Source organism: Megalobrama amblycephala, linkage group LG13 (assembly GCF_018812025.1).
Source record: "Megalobrama amblycephala isolate DHTTF-2021 linkage group LG13, ASM1881202v1, whole genome shotgun sequence".
NCBI lineage: Eukaryota > Metazoa > Chordata > Actinopteri > Cypriniformes > Xenocyprididae > Megalobrama > Megalobrama amblycephala.
The window spans coordinates 17293493-17312161 of NC_063056.1; the positions used below are offsets into that span (position 1 = coordinate 17293493).

The 18669-nt window shown below is 38.0% G+C and overlaps 1 protein-coding gene across 6 annotated transcripts in view; it reads right to left on the minus strand.

Annotated features, from left to right (window-relative positions):
- Positions 1-18669, minus strand: part of col14a1a (collagen, type XIV, alpha 1a) — a 168931-nt gene that overhangs the window by 71681 nt on the left and 78581 nt on the right. For all 6 annotated transcript variants that reach the window (XM_048152204.1, XM_048152198.1, XM_048152199.1 and 3 more), the window contains 3 exons: positions 17488-17637; positions 6177-6293; positions 354-500 (listed from right to left, as the gene is read on the minus strand). In XM_048152204.1, the coding sequence (XP_048008161.1) occupies positions 354-500; positions 6177-6293; positions 17488-17637 (414 nt within the window). The remainder of the gene's footprint in view (positions 1-353; positions 501-6176; positions 6294-17487; positions 17638-18669) is intronic.

Here is an 18669-nt window from a genome sequence, read left to right on the forward strand (position 1 = left end):
GGACACGCTGGTCTACTGACTGTGGTTCAATTTGTTTCTCAGGCAAAGTATGTTGTCAGGAGGAATGTTGTCTTCAAATCATTGGCTGAAAATGACCTGTATCACTGAAGTGTTGTTACCGCCTAATTGACACTCTAACTTGGGACCCACTTTCCTGCAGAGTTTAGCTTCAACCTTGATCAAACTCTACTGCCTATAACTTTCTAGTAATCGTGAAGACTGATTAGCTTGTTCAGGTGTGTTTGATTAGGTTTGGAGCTAAACTCTGTAGGAAAGTGGGGCCAGAGTTGAGATCCCCTGGTCTATAGTTACATAATGTCATGCAAAACTTATAATTATCAGAGTATATTTACCAGTGGTTGCCATGGTGGTGACGGCAGGGCCCTCTGTATCCTGTGAAAGGGTGTAGACGCTGATCTTGTACTGGGTGTTTGGGGAAAGGTTAAAGAAGCACTCTCTGGATGCACCACCACCGACCCTACTTTCCTGTTTCTGACCGTCTACGATATAAAGAAGCAGAGTTGAGTAAAAATGGCAGGAACGGCTTTCAGACAACCACTAAAGTAAAGCAAAATGCAATTAAAACAGCTTTCTCAAGTAAACAATTGTGCTAATTAATGAGAAAGAATCATTAGAGTCCTCAGGCTATAAACAAAGCCTGAAATTGGAAATGACAGAATCGACACCACAGCAACATGCTGAAGTGTATGTGTTTTTGCTCACAAATTGGTCGTTTAAAAGAAATGAACGATGAGTAAATCATGCTTTAGGAAATCTGATACTTAGATCCCAGGGTACAAGGCAGCAGAACTGCTATTTGTCACCTTCATAGCGGTAATTATTTTCCAAAGCTGAGAAAATGGCCAGTGCTGCTTGGGATCAGGAAGGGTAACCTTGTATTCAGCCCATGGAGTTCAACAGAGAGGTCTTTAATCGCTTTAATCAGAGGCCGAAGACTGCAGGGAAATGGGTACACCGTGATAAGCAACTCAAACTTGAGTGCCCAATATTTCCATTCTTTTCACCTTCTTTTCTTTCCAAATGTGAAGGTGTTCTCGCTGAAGCTGACTCTTTTTCTTTCTGGTTTTCTCTTTTTCTACATCTCTTTCCATCGATCTCTTTGTTTTGTTTCTGATGGCAGACATTAATATCCAGCAGCTTGACTTGGTTCATACATCTTAATTTGTCTGCCATTAAACAGCTGCGTCCATGGGGAATATAAATAGCTGGGCTTTTCAGAAGCAGTATTATACCACTATTAAATGAGAAAAAAACAGCAAAAAGGTTTTCCTTAATAAGATATTTCCCAAAGCACCCTCTTTTAAACCATGATCTTGACAAAAAAAAAGTCTCTGGAGTGCATTATACAAAAAAATGAGATTTATTAAGGTATTTTCTTTGCAATTTCCAATGATAACATGGACTGCAAAACTTGGAATGTGATAATAACATCAACAATATTCCCTTGCTCCGACATGCTTTGAGCTGATCAAACAATGGGATGTGACATTTGCCTATTACATTCCCCGCTCTATGGAAAAGTAGCTGGCAAGCGCTGCGGCTCAGCTTAGTAAACAGCTATCCTCCTTTAAGCGTTTGTTTCAACAGACTGCACTTCTCAGTCCAGTCACATCTCTGGCACAAGCAGGACAGTTCCTCTCTTCCCTGCATTTGCAAGCAGGAATGCTTCACTTCACCACAAATGCTCAGCACTGAAGATTCATATGTCTGGCTGAAATTCCACAATCAAATTCTCACTACGAGCAAGATGGCAAATAATGAATCCATTGTTCCTACTGGTTACCAAAGTTTAGACATTATATGACTAGAAGAAGGTCAGAAGAGAGGCAGTTGGGATCTCAGTACTGCAGAAATACACATGCACATTCATACTACTCTCACACACTTCAGCAGTAGTTTTAACGTATTTGTGTAGGCATAGTTTACCATGACAACTGGGTAATGGGTTGTATCTGCAATTCTTCAAGTAGAACTTTTTCCTCCACTAGAAATTTTTTTTTTTTAAATATTCTGGTTTTGAAGGACAGATTAAGCTTTTAAAGTCTCTAATGCTCTCCAAGACTGCATTTAATAAAAAATAGAGTTAAAACATATTTTGTTATTACTACATTTTAAAATAAGTTTTTTTTTTCTATTTTAATGTATTTTAAAATGCAATTTAGTCTTCAATGTCAGACGATCATTCAAAAATCATTCTAATATGCCAAACTGGTGCTCAAGAATCATTTCTAATTATTATCAATGTTGAAAAAAGTTGTGCTGCCTAATATTTTTATTAGAACAGCATTTATCCAAAATAGAAATCTTTTGTAAACATTATAAATGTCTTTACTGTCACTTTATGTCAATTTATTGAAAGAAAAAAAAAAAGTTTATTGGTAATTAGGGGCTCAAGCACATAGCGCTGAAACCCTATTGTAATTATTAAAATTTCCAAGGCTCAGCATTCTCCCCTAAAGCCCAGAACACACCAAGCTGACACCGATGAACTAGTGGCGACGAAAGCAGACTGCGGGGTTGGCTCACCTTGGCAGTGTCTGGGTCTAAAGTTGCCCTGAAACACCAAACCGACGATTGACACCCGACGGCCAAGTAGCACGTCCGTTCTGCACCTGCATAAGAAGAAATACCTTTCCGTACCAGCAGGTGGCAGTAGCTGAACAGTCAATCAGAATGATGAGTTGGCCCGACTGACCGACAAGCTCCGACGCCGATTCAGCATGTCAAATCGGCCGAAAAAAAAATCCGTTGAGAACCAACTTCAGCCGATGGTGTGGAACACACTGAGAAAACTTGGTTGGTCGATGAACAAAAACTGCTCGACGGCCGACAGTCGGCTTGGTGTGTTCCCAGCTTAAAAGTGATCTGGTAGACCAAACCTTAAGTCATAGACACTTGGAACTTTAAAGGTCCCATTCTTCGTGATCCCATGTTTCAAACTTTAGTTAGTGTGTAATGTTGTTGTTAGAGTATAAATAAAATCTGTAAAATTTTAAAGCTCAAAGTTCAATGCCAAGCGAGATATTTTATTTAACAGAAGTCGCCTACATCGAATGGGCAGTTTGGACTACATCCCTCTACTTCCTTCTTTAATGACATCACTAAAACAGTTTTTTGACTAACCTCCGCCCACAGGAATACACAAGAGTTGCGTTTGTAGAGTGTGTTTGTCGCCATGTCGTCGAAACGCTGTTATTTTCATCCCGCAGTCCAATCACCGGGTCTGATTCCGGCTCAAATTGATAGGGTAAAATTAAAGACATGTTTACAATAACACTGAGCGCATGCATCTCCACGTTATGGTAAGAGGTGTGACCTTTCCGGGCAAGATGCGCTAAACTGCTGTCGAATCACAACACAGGAACCGCTGGCACAATCAGAACTCGTTACGTATTTCTGAAGGAGGGACTTCATAGAACAAGGAAGTCATCAGCCCGTTTTTATGACAGTGGAAACAGCGGTATACAGATAAGTAAATTATGTGAAAAATACTGTGTTTTTTTTACACGCGAAACATGAACACATGTTATATTACACACTATAAACACAATCAAAGCTTCAAAAAACCACGAAAAACGGGACCTTTAAGGGCTGGTAGTACACATACAGTCTACAATGTCACCACGGCTCGCCCCGATCGGCCTGCAAGGGGCGCTACAGCAGTCAAAAGTATGAAATGGCTCATAACTCTTAAACCGTTAGACATAGGCTCAAGTGTCTTATGTCGTTGGAATCCTTGGCTCGGGTTCTTTTTAGTATCTTAAGATTTTTTGAAAAACCTACTTTTTCGAACTAGTCCTAGTTTTTTTAGCTAGCAATCAGACAAAGTTAACAGAGACCTTTACATGCGTAAAGGATTGTGTATCACACGGTTTTTCGCACACACCCACGACATTCGTACTGCATGGTAGAACTACTCATTCTGAGCAACTTTGCCTCTAGGACTGCCACTGTCTATCAATTTGTTCGTTAAATATTGAGATTATTTCAAAAAACAAATTTGGCGAACTGGTCCTGGGTTTTTGGCTTAACCTCAATAACTTAAAAAGCTTCAAAAACTATATATTTCCTATGGTAAATTGCCTGTATTTGCTGTTACATCTATGATCGAGATGGTTGCAGGCTTGCTAACTAAAACATAATACCTTTTTACGCATGTGCTTAAACGCCTTAAAGCACTTGAACCCCTATAACTGCGGCTCACAGCTATATTTATACAAAGTTCTGTCATGAAACTCTAGATGGCGCAGGCTAATACGTCCTTAACTCAAACAACCTCAACATTCAAATGCTTGGCATTGCTTGCTGTTAGCAGTCTGCAGCATACTTTCAGAAACCATCCACCTTCCCCATCTCCACCTGTATATAACCTGCTATGGGGGTTATTTCATGTATGTTATATGTGCAGCAGCAGCATGTCTGTGAATGTATTAGCAGTAGCAATCTCTGCAATAATCAACAGCAGCAGCAGCGTAGCAGTTTTATTCCGCCAAGACCAATTATATAAACACTGCCATATCCATTACAATGCCAATCTCTCTGAGAGTTGTCATGACAGAAATGTAGTTATTATCAAGTATTTTTAAATTATGATCTGAAAGTCATTATCAACCCTGTTAATATTTGAGAATTAAACCTGTCAGGATTTACAGCAGTCAAAAAAGAACTTAAAACTATATATAGTTAAATCTCTTCTAAAGTTCTGTTTGTCTCTTTGAGAACTCTGCTGCAATGATTGTCATTCAAATACGTTATACATAAGCACACACCCCAATAGGATCTGGTTTTAATAGCTCTACTGAGCTGGTAGCCATCTGAGCAGTCACACGCTGGAAGTAGAACAGAAGATTTCCAGGATTGCGAGATAAGCTGAGCCAGTGAGGTATCAGGCAGGAATAAGAAAAGCAATAATGGGAAATGGGCTTTTGACTCTGCTGTTTTAAATTTGAATTGAAACCATGTCACACGCCAGCAGAGCAATATGCATACAAAAAAAACAAAAAACAAAGAGTTTTGTTGAACAGCCCAGAGGCTCAGAGGCCTGTGCTGAAATGAGGCATAATATCCCATTACCTCTGAAACTGAAATTTAACAAAACCAAAATGTATGTCAATATTGCAAAACAGGAAGCCACCGTATGGCTTTGTTCTTCAATGCATTAACAATGTGTTTGAGTTCTGAGTGCGTGTGTGTAGGGCTGGATGATTAATTGAAAAGTAATCGAAACCGAAATTCAGAACCTCTAACCAAAGTTATTTCACCATGTCAGTTATTTCGGTTTTTTAAACCTGTAATACCTTCCCCTTAAAAACATACTACCATGTGTGTATTCACGTGACTCTGCCCAGTCCAGTCAGCAGCATGGTAGCAACACAGAGGCAAGCGCCGAGTCAACACACACAGACAGCGCTCAAGCGGCGAGCCACGAAGTGAAATAACTTTCATTTGCATCTTCACTAAACTTTGTCAATTGTATGTGTTTTAAGTCGGGCCAGTTTGGACATCCAAGCGATTTTATCAGACGTGCATTATTATATTGAGCTACTGCACTGATGCATTGTGGCACACAAACACTCATACAGACAGTAGCTGCACATCACATGAAGAGCGCACGCACAGAGAGGAGCAAAGAAACTCGTTGTCAATGCTGTCCTGTGATTAATTACTAAAGTAGATAAGAAACTTAAAAGTTATAGCATATATTTTTCTACTTTTGATGTAATTACTTACAGTACAACCCACAGCTTCACAATTAATACAGAGACGGTATGACTAATTCACACACGCAATCGCTCTCTCATTAACGCATTCAAATACATATACTGGCACTGTGCTAATCTGTTTCTAATTTACAACGAGCAGAAATCTGTAAGAAATGTTATGATAAAATAACTGCTGAAAGTGAGCTGTTATGTTGGAGCACTCTTTCATTAGGAAAAAATATCTCACCTTTATTAGTCAAGCATATTTACAGTACAAACCTTGACAGTGAACTATGAGAGCAAACAAAAAATCGTTCATTACTCATAATCAAAGTAAAATGTTCAATTAATCGAGATTTTGGTTTTAGGTCATATCGTCCAGCCCTGTGTGTGTGTGTGTGTGTGTGTGTGTGTGTGTGTGTGTGTGTGTGTGTGTGTGTGTGTATCACTCACTGAGCAGTGACTCAATGACGACTCGGTAGAGGGAGGCATGGTGGTGAGGTTGCCACTGCGCACACATGCTGGTACTGAGCACCTGTTTTGTGCTGAGATTGCTCACCCCCAGGAACACTGCAAGAAGAAGAAGAAAACAGATATATGTGAAATCATATTACTTTGCATGAAAATATTGCAATAAAGCACACAAATAAAATGCAGCAATGATAGACACTGTCAAATATCCAGTTTTAAATTAATATCTTTATCCTGTAAAAGTTATTTTGAAAAATGTCGTCTTCTTTTTTTTAATCCATAAAATGAAAGTTAGAAGCTTCCAATGTTGCCTATGGACATAAACAATTCTTCAAAAAATCTTCCTTGGTGTTCCACAAAAAAGAAAGTCATACAGGTTTGGAATAATATGAGTACATGATGATAGAAGTTTCATATTTAGTGAACTATTTAAATTTAAAGGGTTAGTTCACCCAAAAAATGAAAATTCTGTCATTAATTACTCATCCTCATGTCGTTCCACACCTGTAAGCCCTTTGTTCATCTTCAGAACACAAATTAAGATATTTTTGATGAAATCCGAGAGGTTTATGTCTCGTCCATAGACAGCAATTTAACCAACAATTTCAAGGTCCAGAAAGGTACTAAAGACATTGTTAAAACAGTTGACGTGACTGCAGTGGTTCAACATTAATGTTATAAAGTGACAAGAAAACTTTTTGTGTGCAAAAACAAAAATAACAACTTTATTCAAAGGTGCCCTAGAATGCTTTTTCACAAGATGTAATATAAGTCTAAGGTGTCCCCTGAGTGTGTCTGTGAAGTTTTAGCTCAAAATACCCCATAGATTTTTTTTAACTGCCTATTTTGAGGCATCATTAAATATGCGCCGATTCAGGCTGCGGCCCCTTTAAATCCTTGCGCTCCCCGCCCCCTCCCGAGCTCGCGACTCTATAATACATTGAATAAACAAAGTTCACACAGCTAATATAACCCTCAAAATGGATCTTTACAAAATGTTTGTCATGCATGCTGCATGCATGCATACAATCATGTAAGTATAGTATTTATTTGGATGTTTACATTTGATTCTGAATGAGTTTGATAGTGCTCCGTGGCTAAAGCTAACATTACACACTGTTGGAGAGATTTATAAAGAATGAAGTTGTGTTTATCAATTATACAGACTGCAAGTGTTTAAAAAATGAAAATAACGGCAGTCTTGTCTCCGTGAATACAGTAAGAAACGATGGTAACTTTAACCACATTTAACAGTACATTAGCAACATCCTAACAAAACATTTAGAAAGACAATTTACAAATATCTCTAAAAATATCATGATATCATGGATTATGTCAGTTATTATTGCTCCATCTGCCATTTTTCTCTATTGTCCTTGCTTGCTTACCTAGTCTGATGATTCAGCTGTGCACAGATCCAGATGTTAATACTACCTGCCGTTGTCTAATGCCTTGAACATGGGCTGACATATGCAAATATTGGGGGCGTACATATTAATGATCCCGACTGTTGCGTAACAGTCGGTGTTATGTTGAAATTCGCCTGTTCTTCGGAGGTCTTTTAAACAAATGAGATTTACATAAGAAGGAGGAAACAACGGTGTTTGAGACTCACTGTATGTCTTTTTCATGTACTGAACTCTTGTTATTCAACTATGCCAAGGTAAATTCAATTTCCAATTCTATGACACCTTCAACAATATCTTCTCTTCTGTGTCATTCTCATATGTTGTTTACGTCCAGCGTTTCCAGGTTCTACGTCAGAACACCGACTCATTATTGGCCGGCTTCTGCATCAGCATCACACGCATGCGTCGTGCTCCTCACGTGATCAGCTTTGGCCAATACTGAGCCGGCATTCAGATGTAAACACTGAAGCCTTTACTGTGCTTATACCGTGGCAGCTACGTAAGGATAATGACAGGGAAGAGAAGATGCTGTTGAATAAAGTCGCTATTTTTGTTTTGTTTTTGCGCACTAAAAGTATTCTCGTCGTTTCATAAAATTAAGTTTGAACCACTGCAGTCACGCCGACTGTTTTAACAATGTCTTCAGTAGCTTTCTGGACCTTGAAAATGTCGGTTAAATTGCTGTCTATGGATGAGTTATATACCTCTCGGATTTTATCAAAAATGTCTTAATTTGTGTTCCAAAGATGAACGAAGGTCGTGTGTGAAATGACATAAGGGTGAGTAATTAATGACAGAAGTTTTATTTTTGGGTGAATTAACCCTTTAAGCGTTCATGGATGCTTTGTGTTCTCACTTCGAGAACATGACCATGGCAACGTTGCGGTCATGACTCTCTTTTTTAGTCAGAGAAGGAGTCACTTCAGCCGCTCCCTGCCCCAGTCCTTCTGCAATGCAAAAGGCCACGACGGCAAGTGCTGAGGGCAATATGAGTTGTAGTTCACGGATGAGTTAGGAAGCTCATCTTATGTTGAGCCTAATTTCTCATTCGGGGCTCTGGATGAGCTGTCGATTGCAGCATCAGAGGGTGAGCTTATTCCTTCCGACGTGGAGGACTCAGACTGAGCTACCGCACCTAAGGGTGGGAGTCCAGCCAGGTTTGATTAAACACCAAATCAACATATTAGAATGATTTCGGAAGGATCATGTGACCCTGAAGACTGGAATAATGGCTGCTGAAAATTCAGCTTTGTCATAGCAAGAATAAATTACATTTCAAGCTATATTAAAATAGAAAACTTCTTTTAAATTGTAACAATATTTCACAATATTACTGTTTTTAATGTATTTTTGATCGAATAAATGCATTCTTTCAAAAAAAAATTACAAACCCCAAACTTTTGAACTCTGAAATGTACACGTTGGACTCTAGTGAGAAGAAAGCCTTGAGCTTTGGTTGTCTAATGTAGTTTCATGTTCCAAAATGAAAAGAATCGCATGTATTACAGTAATGCTAATGAGCCATAGGGTAGTCAGTGGGCTCTTTTGTGATGCAGATTATGAGGTAAAACCTGTAAGCTTCACTTCTCTCGAAACCAGCAGCCCATTTCTGATCTAGTCAGATTTCTGTGCCGATACAATTTAAATACTGCAAGTCAGGCAAAACTAATGGCTAGAAAAACACATCCGAGAAGAAAGTGAGAGGTTCAAACAGTATTTTAACAAATATGCTCTCCACTTAAAAGCCACAAATGGCGTTAAATATGTCTTTCTTTATTTTCCTTTTTCTCTTTGTGCAAACCACACAGAATGTGCTGTGTGAAAGAAAACTCATTTGAAAGCAGAAAAGTAGGCTGATTTTGGAATTATCACGTTTTTGGTCAGCATACCCTTAAAACTCAAACCCAAGCCACAGCATATGGTCCACATTAGTCGTACAAAACAATACTCATCTTTGGAGCTTGTACTATTTGGAACACAAACGCAATTGTGGCCATGTCACAACAGACTGAGTCCCATACATTTTATATGCCAAAAGTTGTGGCGAACCCAAATTCAGCTTGTACTGGAAAAAGTCCATGTGGTGGAACATTGTCCTCCTTTAAGCTTTGATATGAGAGCCAGATCCTAAAAAGGAACTACTTATGCAATCAAGCTGTCCATTGAAATTCATGCTACACAACAGAACATCATGTCAGTCGCATTTGTGACTGGGAGATTTTAGATTAAAATGGAGACTGTGCACAAAACATATGGCGCACAGTGGTCGAGATTCGTTTAAGGTTTTGAATAATGCATGTGACAAGCTTTCCTCCTTATATAAACTATTTTAATGAACTATATGCATGCAAAAAGGGCCTCTGGCTGATAGTACTAATACAAGGAGGTGGAAATCCATTATTGTGCATTCAATTATTCAAAGGTCAAACAGAAAATGTATGAAAAATTGATGGACCCCACAGAGCAGTGGTATGCAGATGTCATCATGTATGGTGTGATAATATTGGAGGTTCCTTAGAAAGCCACGGAGTGTGATTGGAATAATAGTCCATACTAGAAGATGGAAGTTTTGTCTGTCCTTAATGGCACAATTCAGGGTGTCATAACATTTGACATGCAGAAGTGTTATGCGCATATAACCTGAGATGGCAAATGCCCCTTTTGTGAAGTGTATATAACTTATAATAATAAAGTAAGCAAGATTACTGTAGGTAAAAAAGTTGTCTAAAATGCTGTGGCAGCAAATAACTTTTATTTGATCAGTTGCAATTTTGCTAGGGTACATAAAAAAAAAAAAATTTGATATAGCTATAATTTTGCTATTTATATAGTTTGACATCTACTACTTTTCTTTTTTAAATAAATAACATTTTGACTTCTACTACCACGTGACTAACATTTCAAGATTTTCCACAAAATATATACTTTTTTTTTCTTTGTTCATATGTTTTCTTGCCTAGGGCACTAAGTGAGGCAGAACTGCCACAGGTGACCCCTAAAACAAGCATGACACCCATGGCAATGTGTCATACTTTTTGTGTCAGTAGTCTTTATCCCTAAGGTCAGCTTGTCTCTAGCTAGTTTCTGTGCTGCCAATCATAGATTTTTAACACAGCTACATCACTAAACTGAATAGAAGGGAATTGGATACATGTGTTTAAAGTACTTGTAATAAGTAAATTACTATATTTAAGTATTATTTTGGGTAATTTGTGGTTTACTGGACTACTGTTGAAACTAAATACTTACACTTTCACACAATTACATTTATAAGAAAAAAAACGTATTATTTTACTGCCTATAGTTAAATTTAGGCCTTCAAAGTACATATTTAACCAATACATACATACATATAACGTCACATTCAGCATCATTTTATAGCAGTTTAATATATATATATATATATATATATATATATATATATATATATATATATATATATATATATATATATATATATATATATATATTTAAGTTTCAAGTTATGTAGATATAAGTATAAGTTAAGCATCATGTTATAAAATGGTTATAACAATTTCACAATATATTGTAGAACATGTGGTGTGTTCTAAAGCATTAAAGTCATCAGGATATTGAGAAAATTGTGATTAAATTGGTTGCTTTGAAACATTTGTGTATTAAAGTAACTTTAATAGGAAAACAGTGGTTCAACCTTAATATTAGTAAGCGACGAGAATACTTTTGTGCGCAAAAACAAAACAAAAATAATGACTTTATTCAACAAATTTGTCTGTCCCCAGTCATACTGCTACACTATTTTCTTGTGTTTAAATATTTTTTATTAGGGATTTTGACAAACAAAACTTAAATTTTAACAAATAGGCATAATAAAAAAAATTATAATAATAAAAAAAACACAATAATCAAAACAATTGAACAGAAAATATAAATAAAATCTCCCCTCACCCAAAAACTCAACCAATAAGTGATATCCAATGGTAAAGGTAGATAATGTAGGCATGATAAACATATTAATCACAAGTTTTCAAAAAGGAAATAAAAGGGGACCAAATTTTTTCAAATAACAAAGTCCTGTCTATTATTGTCTACCTAATTTTCTCCAGATGTAGTGTACTTGACAATTCTGTCAACCATAATTTAAGAGTTGGAACTTCCTTTTTCTTCCAAAACAAAAGAATAAGTTTTTTAGCAGATATTATCTGTTGTTGTTGTACTCGTGCAAGTCTCAAAAATTCTTCGGAAACTCCAAATATAATTAATATAGGGTCAGGTTCAATAAGCATACCCAATGTATCTAAAAATACCTGGAAAATTTTATTCCAGAAACGTTGTAATTTTGGACACATGACGTAGCAGTGAGACATGTTAGAGTCTAAAAATTGACATTTGTCACATAATGGAGACACTTTGACTTTGAATGTCTTGCATTAATGGAACATCTGTGAACCAGTTCAAGACTTTGTTCCCAAATTTCACTAGGAATTTCTACTGCAAGCTCTTATTCCCAGGCAGGTTTAATTTTCTCCATAAATGGACTTTTCACCTGTTCTAAAGTATTGTAGAGCAACGATATGGTACTACCCTCTCGAAGACATCTTTCCAGAAATGTGTCCAGGTACATAGGTGTAGCCGTGACATAATTAGAAATGTTAGACTTCACAAAGTCTCTAACTTGAAGGTACCTAAAGAAGTGATTAGAAGGGATATTGTATTTTTCACACAACTGCTGAAAGGAAGCAAATTTTCCATTCACATATAAATCCCCTATGTTTCGTAACCCTAAATTTTTCCAAATCTCAAATGCACTATCTAACATCGATGGGCAAAAAGCGGGGTTAGCTGAGATAGATAACAAAAATGACATTTGGATGAATTTAAAATGTGTCATTAACTGTTTCCAAATACGAATAGAATTATGAATAACAGGGTTGTGATTATAAAGTGAACTAGCTAAACCTTTGGGTGATAAAAGTATTGCATTAATAGAGTATGGAGTACATTCCTCCTGTTCCAGCACCAACCAACTCTCCCACGCCGGAGTAAAATCTATCCACGAAGTCAAGAACTTCAGATTCGCAGCCCAATAGTAAAAAAGAAAATTAGGTAGGACGAGCCCTCCCTGTATTTTGGATTTACATAGGTGGTGTTTCGAAATCCTGTGGGCTTTGTAGTTCCAAACAAATGGGACTAGGATAGAGTCCAATTTTTTGAAAAAGGATTTGGGCAGAAATACAGGAATGTTCTGCACCATCTACAAAAATTGCGGGAGAAATATCATCCTGATTGCATTTACCCTTCCCACAAGAGAAATAGGAAGTGTTCTCCAGAAACTGACTGTGGATTTAAGTTTTGACAACAAGGGTTGAAAATTAGCCTTGACTAAGTTGGAAAACCTTTTTGTCACCTCAATTCCTAGGTATGTGAATTGCTCTGAAGCAATCTTAAAGGGCAAATGATGAAGCCAAGAGGAATCCTTGATAGTAACTGGCATCAACACACTCTTGTCCCAATTAATCTTATATCCTGCAAATGTCCCACAGAAATTAATCAAATTAAGGATATTTGGAATGCTACTATTGGGCTCAGAAATAAATAAAATTACATCATTTGGATATAATGCCAATTTGTTATCAGTACTTCTGGTTTTATAGCCTGTAATACCCGAATGGGCTCTAATAGCCTGAGCTAAAGGCTCAATCGCTAATGCAAACAAAAGTGGTAACAGCGAACAACCCTGTCTTGTACCTCTGTGTAATTCAAAACGAGAAGATATTGTTATATTTGTGAGAATTCTTGCACACAGACTAGAGTACAACAATTTAATCCATGAGATGAAATTATCTCCAAGATTAAACTTCTTCAGTACAGAAAATAGGTAAGGCCACTCAATTTGATCGAATGCCTTCTCTGCATCCAATGACAAAATAGCAAAATCTTGTGCCAAGGCTCTGGAAGAGTACATGATGTTAAAAAGACGCCTAAGATTAGAAGAAGAGTTACGTTTTGGTATAAAGCCATTTTGATCTGGATGCACCAAGGTTCTAATTACTGTATTTAGTCTGCGTGCCAAGGTTTTGCCAGAGGTTTTTGATCTGTATTTAGAAGTGAGATCGGCCTATAAGAACCCAGTTCCTCTGGGTTCCTTCCTTTTTTTGGGACTACAATAATAATTGCCTCATTTAGGGAGGACGGCAGAGACTGATCTATAGATGCTTGTTTGTAAACCCTATATAAATAAGGTGATAGTAATTTATTGTAGGCTTTAAAGAACTCATTGCAAAATCCATCTGGACCAGCAGTTTTACATCCTTTTAGAGATTTTATAGAGTCCGATATTTCTTTAATAGTAATTTCGGCACCTAACTCCTTGACTTGCTCTTGATTTAATGAGGGTAGATTCTGTTGGTCTAGAAACTTTGCCATAACTGTAGGATCTATATTTCCTTTAGATGAATACAGTGTCTCATAAAATGTTTGAAATCTACTATTTATATCCTTAGAGGAAATAAGAATTTCTCCTGTGTCTGATTTAATTTTGTATATTGTACGTTCAGATGCTGTTTTACGGAGTTGCCGAGCTAAAAGTTTCTGAGGTTTATCACCAAATTCAAAGTATTTTTGCTTTACATAATGAAAGGATTTTGAAATTTTAGAAGTGAGAATTTCATTCAGTTTATATTTAAGTGCACAATTTTTTTTATATGTTTCAATACATGGGTGTTTAGCATTTTCCACATCTAATTCGTGAATTTGAGCTTCTAATACCTCTGATTCAGCCCTATTTCTCTTTCTTTGAAACGCTTGATAAGAGATAATACAACCCCTAATGTATGCTTTAAATGTGTCCCATAGCACCCCCACAGAAATGTCCGGTTTGTCATTTAATTCGAAAAACATTTTTATATCATATTTTAAGTGATTAATAAAAACTTTATTTGTAAGTAAATGGGAATAAAGCCTCCAATTTCTTTGTGGTTTCTCCATATTATCTTAATAGAAAAGGTCACTGGACTGTGATCCGAGATAACAATATTATGGTATTTAGCCGTACAGACCTGGGGCATAAGTTTACCATCCAGAATGAAATAATCTATTCGGGTATAAATATTATGTACTTGAGAATGAAACGAGTATTCCCTAGCTGTCGGATAGAGAATTCTCCACACATCAAACATATTAGAATTACTTATATATGCATTTAGGAATGTACTGGAATTGGAACTAACTATTTTTGTGGAGGATTTGTCCAAATACGGGTCAAGGACTAGGGCTGGGCAATATATCGCATGCAATTGTCACGCGCATTTCGTCAGTAAAGCCAGTTCCCTGATTGCCGCTAAATCGGCTCTGTCTATTAAATGCCGCTCCATTTGAAAGCAGGTGATGGCGATTTATCGGCAATCAGGGAACCGGCTTTACTGACGAAATGCGCGTGACAATCGCATGCGATATATCGCCCAGCCCTATCAAGGACACAATTAAAATCACCCCCAATTATGAGATTTGTATCTGAAATAGATGGAATTAAATCAAACACTTTTTTGAAAAACTCAGGATTATCACAATTTGGTCCATAAACATTGACTAGTGTTAATGGCACAGAAAATACTTCCCCAGCAACAATTACATATCTCCCTTCTTTATCTGAAATAGTCAAATTATGTTTGAATGGGACTCCTTTACGAATAAGGATAGCTGTTCCTCTAGATTTGGCAGAAAAATTGGAATGATATATTTGTCCGATCTCAAAGTCTAACATTTCAAATGGGTCTCTTGTAGAAACATAATATCTGAAGACAGCGATTTTAAATGAGATAATATTTTCCCTCTCTTAACTGGTTCTTTCAGACCTTTAACGTTCTTGGAGAAACGCCCCCTTTGCGTTATTTAACATAAACAGTGATTATTGCAACAGATAATCTCAATCAGCTCCAACCAATTACCTACACACCGGTAGATGTTACCATAGAAACCTTTAGCACTGACCCACCTTCCCAACAGAACATGTTTAGCTGTTACCAGAACAAATGTACAGCACAACTCACCACGAAGTAGAAGGCAACAAGAACGTATAATAAAAGACAAAAAGTAGAAAAGAAAAGCCGACCTCCGCATATTACTTGCAGAGACTTCACAAAAGTCCAACATGAGTCCGCTACATAACAGAAACTTCTACAAAACAACAGACGTTAATCTCGGAGTTATTCCTCAATATTTACTTATCTGTGCCAAACTGTTCGATTGCAAATTTCCATGCTTCATTCGGGTCGGTGAAAAGCTTCTCTCCCTCGCTGTTCGTCACCCGAAGTTTCGCTGGATACAAAATGCCAAACTTCACACCGGGTTTATTTAGAAGGATCTGTCTTACTCTGGCAAAGGCTGCCCGACGTTTTACCACAGCCGACGGGTAGTCTCTGAAGATCTGGATGGAGCGACCGTTGAAGGTTAGCTTTCTTTGTGAAGACACTTTGCGCATGATGTTTTCCATTGTATGGCCATGGTGTACCCGAGCAATAAACTGACGCGGTGGGTCACTGTCTTCAGGCCGGGACCGAAGAGCTCGGTGCACGCGATCCAGGACAGGAAGCTCATCTAATTCAAGCACCTCCATGAGCAGCTTAGCTACAAATTCTCTAGCACCTTGACTGTTTTCCAATCCTTCTCGGTTTCCCGCGATTCTTATATTTTGTCTCTTAGAACGGCCTTCCAGATTGATGCATTTCTCTGTTAATTCTGACACCTGCTCGGACAAACTTTTAACATGAGCTTGTAGTTTCGTAACAGCATCTGACGAGGCCGTAGCGGTCTGTTCAAAATGTTCGAGAGTTGTGTGATGGTCATTTATGATTAACTGCATTGCATCAGTTTCCTCTCCAGCGTCACAATCTCTCCTTTCAAACTTTCTTTAATATCAGTCTTAACTTTGCCCAGCTCCAGTCGGAGATATTCAATTGCAAGCAGCACCGGGTCATTACATGCTGTTGAGCTGGCCTCTTCCATCGAGCTTGCGGTCTCGGCCGTACTTTCTCCCTCAGCGACATCTTTCTTTCCTTGTTTCCTTGACGGCATTTAAGTAAGAAAATTGCGATTGATTTTGAACGTTTGTCACACTATTAAGTCACACTATGCAATGTCGTTGCTGCCTATGTGTGGATCAGAGACCCTCGGATTTCATCAAAATATCTTAATTTGTGTTCCGAAGACAAACGAAGGTCTTTGGACGACATAAGGGTGAGTACTTAATGACAGAAGTTTCATTTTTTTGGTGAACTAACCCTTCAACTTACAATAAAAGTTCTCAGTACTATTTATACCCTTGATTGTGGAAGTAACAGGATGAACCTTGATGAAAGATATTTTATATAACATGCCTTATATATTATGATCTTACAAATATTTTTTCTGTGATAGCAGTCTGTCAGTTGCAGACGCAGTTGTAAGTATTGTGTCTGTTTATCTGACTAGTCTGAAACAAGACAGTGGTGACTGATAGTGGGATGTTGACACCACGGTGTTCTGATGGATGGCCTCAGCACTCCCCGAGAAAACATAATCTGTTTGCTTTTTGATGAGAATCGCTAAAACAGGTATTACTTTGTGATGTACCTGGCGATATCAAATTTATATGCAAAGGACTGTCATTACTGGAGCTGTCTGTCTGAATGTTGATATATGTGTAGCTGGCTGCCTATCTAAGATCGCCTTCAGGTTTCATTAACAGACAAAAGGGATGGTTTTCGCTAGTCCGCTTACATAGCCATATTATTGCTTTTGTATATTATAATGGAAAAAACACCTTATTAGCAAGGACGATCAAAGAGAAGTCAAATTTCTTCTGTGAATCTGATGTGATGGTGCAGCAAAATAATGGTGGGCTGTTGGGAAAGAGTATATAGACTCACGTGTTTTGCCCTTGGTGGTGAGGGGTTGGCTGGATCCGGTGGTGTAGGAGGCGATGACCTGAACGCTGTACTCCGTGTCACTCAACAGATTGAGGATCAGCAGGGTGTTCACATCATCTCCTACAAACGTCTCTAGAGCCGGACCTGACACTGCGCACAGAGCAGAGACATGAGCTGAAAACAATCTGAGTAACCTTACAGAAAAAATTGACAAACACATTTTTTTCGCTTTTTCATGGAAGTACACTTATAATATTAGTCAAGTAATTCTGTTTTAAATTAGTTGTTTTTGTTATTGGTATAATTAAGAATTCCAAATGTAATTGAAAAAATTTTCATAAAATTTCACCCAATTTTCATGTTGTTTCTGTATGACTGACTTTCTTCTGTGAAGCACCAAATTAATCTAAACTTTGAAGAACTGTTCCCTTTCGAGGGAACTTTTACGCTGTGTCAATTGCTGACGCTATGGGAATGTGCCCTCGCGGAACCCGGTGTCTGAGGCATGTATACAAACAGACCATACGATGGCAGACACAGTGCGATGATGTCGCAAGGTGCGCCTTTAGCGTATAAGAAGGGCGCCTGAGAACAGTTACTTTGTCTTCAGGAAACTGCTTGTTTGAGCCCTGTGTGAAGATAGAAGTGTGTGAAGAAAGGATAGAGGTAAGCAGAATCATGGAGAGTAGACAATTCCTCCGTGCCCATGTTTCTTAACGCCTTTGGTCACGAACTGTGTGTTATTTGTCTGGGAGGGGAAACATGCACGATGAGCCCTCGAGGAGGCTGGATGCATTTATTGAGATGATTTCTCATGGAGAAATCTCCGCTCCCCTCACCTCTCCATTGTCTTTGTGCCAGAAGCGAAAGTCTGTTCAGTGGTTTCTTCGATGGAAAGCAAGAACTCATAGCTCATCTATGATTCCGATATGATAGACGTGGTGTTAGTAGAAACTGATATATTTAATAGATCTGTTTCCTGCTCGATGCAGCAAACTGCTGAATGCGATAAGCTGGTGAAACTTATGCCAGACTGAGTTTAAACTGGTCTGGCTCAAAGCACAAGACTGCGGAAGGTCGTTTAGATGAGTGATACCTGCGGAGTCATTAGTGTGCAGTTCCGGTGCCTCTCTCCCATACCTGCACACTGAGGTGTTAGGTGCGTGGAGACATCCATACTTC